We start from the raw sequence: 3,725 nt of genomic DNA, 5'->3' as shown, positions 1-3,725 counted from the left end.
ATTTCTACTGTATTTTCAAAATATCGGAAAATGATTTCAGGAAGATTTTTTTAACAACTGAATTTGCAAAATAATCCCAGATTTCTAAGAGATTAGAAAAAAGTGAAGGAAATAACAAGTATTGATATTTTGCTGCAAGCACTGGGAAATGAGAAGTGAATTTAGGGTAGATTATTTTCGAGTAAATTTTCTAGATTTTACACATTGTCCACATTGTGCATGCATTTCTTTCGCAATCGGTGAAAAACAGGAAAAAGAAAAAATTATCTCCAAGAAGTAAAGTCTGGGAACGACCATACAGTAAAAATTACCTACAGATTAGGTCAAGATGGCAGGTTGAGCACCAGCGCATTTCTCTCATCCTACCTCAAATCCCCTTAAATGACGGGAAAAACAGGGTTCTCTATATAAAGAATAACTCCAGAAGGGCACCTGGCAAAGAGAACAGCAAATTCTTAGAAGACGGAAAGCAGAAGGGGCAGGGGCACTGAGGTGGGGGTGGGGAGTCTGGGAGGGAACGCTAGGTGGTTGGAGAGAAGGGTTGTGGGCCCGGCTGCTCCTGATTTTGGAAAGAGGCGGGGCGGGACCAGGAGCCTACGAAAGCCTTCCCGGCCCAGGGCAGTGCTGGGTGTGAGAACTGGGGAAAGGGTGGGCCGCGGGCTGCTTGGCAGGAAGGGGAGGCCTGTTTCCTGGCAGGAAGCTGCGCTACGGAAAGAGGGAGGAGACTGCGGCGGCGACAGCGGCTGGTGGGAGCCCAATGTGGCGGAGGCGCCGCTGCCGCCGACAGGGAGGCGGAGGGCCCGCGAGCCGAGCGCTGGAGACACAACCGCCATCCTCTTCGCCTGCCCCGCCGCACTCCAACACACGCTCCTCGCCTACGGATCCTGCCCTCCCAGGTCTTACAAGCACCCAATTCCTTGGCTGCTTATCCTCTTTCACCAAAGGCTCACAGCGGAGACAGCAGCAAGGTGTCCAATTTGGGCACGTGAGGCCCGCGATCCCTGGCCTTGGGGAGGTGGGCGCGGGCCTAGAAAACCGGAGGACGGGGTCGGTGGGTGCAAGGCGGGAAAATTGGGGTAAGTGCTGGATGGGAGATGAGGGAAACTGAGAAGGGTGATTTGTGGACTGGGAGAGGGGGAGCCAAAGAGCACCTGGATGGTGTACAAAGGTAGCCAGAAGGGAAATAGGTTTGTTGTGGGCGCCCAGCGTGAACAAGGGGATGACCGAGAAGAGACGCAAAGGAGCGGCGAATACCACGCAGAAGACGTGAGGATGGGAGGCAAAAGGGATGAAGAGCAGATGGCAGTGGTCAGGGGACAAGGGGACTATATTGTTGGAAATGGAGAGATGGATTGGGGTAAGCAATGGTAAATATTTGTCTTTGGTGTGGGGATGCTAGGATGGCAACACAGGATCAGACATTATGCAAAGGAGCCTGCTCTCTCTTGTTGGGGCCTCAACCACCACAACCACCTCTCTAACCCTACAGCACAGCCAAAGGAGCCTGGAGGGAGGGCACTGCAGACAAGCATCCAATAGTGTCTTGATATCCAGTATTCCGGCTGGACACATCTGAATAACTTGGTTAGCAAAGTACCTGGTGCCCAGGGACTTTGCAATACAGAGAAAAAAAATCTCACGCTATAATACACTAAATGTTTCTCCCTAGCTTGTTTCCTCCCACTGCAGGTATGAAGACCCCTCACAAAAAGACAGCTGCAGGGCAGCAAACCAGGGAAGCTGTCGATCATCACACCCGATCGGCAAATATGAGGAAGAAAAAGAACTCTCAAAAGAAGCAGAGGTGCAGACCTTCATCCCAGGCCAGCAGAAACATCGTGGGCTGCAGAATTTCACACGGATGGAAGGAAGGTGATGAGCCCATCACCCAGTGGAAAGGAACCGTTCTGGATCAGGTGCCTATAAATCCCTCTCTTTATCTGGTGAAATATGATGGAATTGACTGTGTCTATGGACTGGAACTTCACAGAGATGAAAGGATTTTGAAACTTAAAATCCTTCCTGATAAGGTGCCATTTTCTCGAGTTAGAGATGTACGCCTTGCAAATACCATAATTGGTAAAGCTGTGGAACATATGTTTGAGGGTGAACATGGTTCTAAGGATGAATGGAGAGGGATGGTCTTAGCCCAAGCACCTATCATGAAAGCCTGGTTTTATATTACCTATGAGAAAGATCCTGTCTTGTACATGTACCAGCTTCTAGACGATTATAAAGAAGGAGACCTCCGTATTATGCCAGAGTCCAGTGAGTCTCCTCCAGCAGAGAGGGAGCCAGAAGGAGTTATAGATGGCCTGATAGGTAAACATGTGGAATATACCAAAGAAGATGGCTCCAAAAGGACAGGTAAAGTCATTCACCAAGTCAAAGCTAAACCATCTGTGTATTTCATCAAGTTTGATGATGATTTCCATATCTATGTCTATGATTTGGTGAAAAAGTCCTAACTGTTTGGGTAAACCTTGCCACATTTGTGGAAAGTGTATACTTTATAAACATGCAAAATAATGTTGCTTTTCAGTGTACCGAAAGCTCAAGGGTCCCTGTTAATTCAGCATCTTTGCCCGCCTAACTGTTGTTTTGTTCTGAAAAATACAAGTGTATGTGGACATGACATGCTGTGTGTCAGGACTTTGTCATGTTGAAAAGATTGGGTGTGTTTGGCAGATGGGGCATGAAGGAAGGAACAGCTGTAAATTCAGGCTGTGAATAAGGTCAGTGAGTATCATAGTCAGCCATCTAAAAATGGAAGAGGACTTAGCTGGTCTGGTCTAGGGAGGGGGAAGGAGAAGGAACTAGAGATGGACTGTAGGGGAAGGGAGAAGGGGAGATGACTGCTTAGGAAGAGGTGGGGAGGGGCCCTCCCTACCCCCATCCCTGGGGGGGAGGGATGACTTAAGAGAGGGAGGCACCCACCTGGGAGGGGTTGAAGAATAACAGAGGGAGAGTGAGATCTTGGGGCCTAGAGGAAGACAGACAGAATAAATTGAGTAGAGATGGACACAAGGAAGCTTAGAAGAGGTCCAGAGCAAGGGAGAGAAAGACAAAGTTGGCAGGGATCTGGGGAGAAGCTAAAGGATACTCACAGGGAGGGTCTATGCATGAGTGAGGGGCCAGAAGGGGAGGGACACTGAGGAAGGAAGAATTCTAAGAAGAAAGGCTGACAAAGGAAGTGAGAATACAGAAAAAGAGGTATAGGGACTGGGGCCCATGAGAGATAGGAAGGCCCCAGGAAAAAGTTGAACTTCTGGCAGTATCCATGATGCCCTCCCTGGCTCTGTGCGGAAAGGATGTGGCAACTTTCAAGAAGCCAGATGGACTGGTGGTTCCCTAGAAGGGTGGTGTGACAGGAATGACTCCATAGTTAAGCAGAAGCCAAGTTTATACCTGAAAGGCTTTTCTTATTTCGGGGAGTTGCGCCACACCTGCCAAGCCGAACCCCAACCCTCAGCCTAAACACATTAACATGGCACCCCATAAGCACAGGGCTGTGGGTCGCCTTCTCACATTTCCCAGAAGACCCAGTGCAGTAAATCTTGGACCTGAAGGCCTTGGTTTGTTTCCCCTACACTGGATGAACAATTCTTGGGGGGAATGGGTCAGTGGGGCACTCAGGACTTGAAGAGATGTGCCACCTTGCATTTGGAAAGTATTTTATCCAGAAAAATGGAAGCTTGCTGACCCCAGGTACAGCAGTCCCCTCG

General features: G+C 49.2%; 1 protein-coding gene across 4 annotated transcripts; it reads left to right on the top strand.

Moving 5' to 3' along the window:
- Positions 1–621: 621 nt before the first annotated feature.
- LOC100061670 (spindlin-2) lies at positions 622–2,635 on the top strand. 4 transcript variants are annotated; one of them, XM_023633436.2, is made up of 2 exons: positions 622–1,076; positions 1,670–2,635. In XM_023633436.2, the coding sequence occupies exon 2, from the start codon at positions 1,692–1,694 to the stop codon at positions 2,466–2,468; it is 777 nt and encodes a 258-aa protein (XP_023489204.1). In that variant the 5' UTR covers positions 622–1,076; positions 1,670–1,691; the 3' UTR covers positions 2,469–2,635. The 4 variants fall into 4 exon arrangements, with proteins under 4 accessions (XP_023489204.1, XP_023489202.1, XP_023489203.1 ...); XM_023633434.2 differs by having other exon boundaries at positions 632–1,076; positions 1,690–2,635; XM_023633435.2 differs by having other exon boundaries at positions 666–896; positions 1,690–2,635.
- The last annotated feature ends 1,090 nt before the right edge of the window (positions 2,636–3,725 follow it).

Source organism: Equus caballus, chromosome X, assembly GCF_041296265.1.
Source record: "Equus caballus isolate H_3958 breed thoroughbred chromosome X, TB-T2T, whole genome shotgun sequence".
Classification (NCBI taxonomy): domain Eukaryota; kingdom Metazoa; phylum Chordata; class Mammalia; order Perissodactyla; family Equidae; genus Equus; species Equus caballus.
Note: the sequence above shows the minus strand (reverse complement) of the source record. Positions and strands in the feature narration are given on the sequence as shown.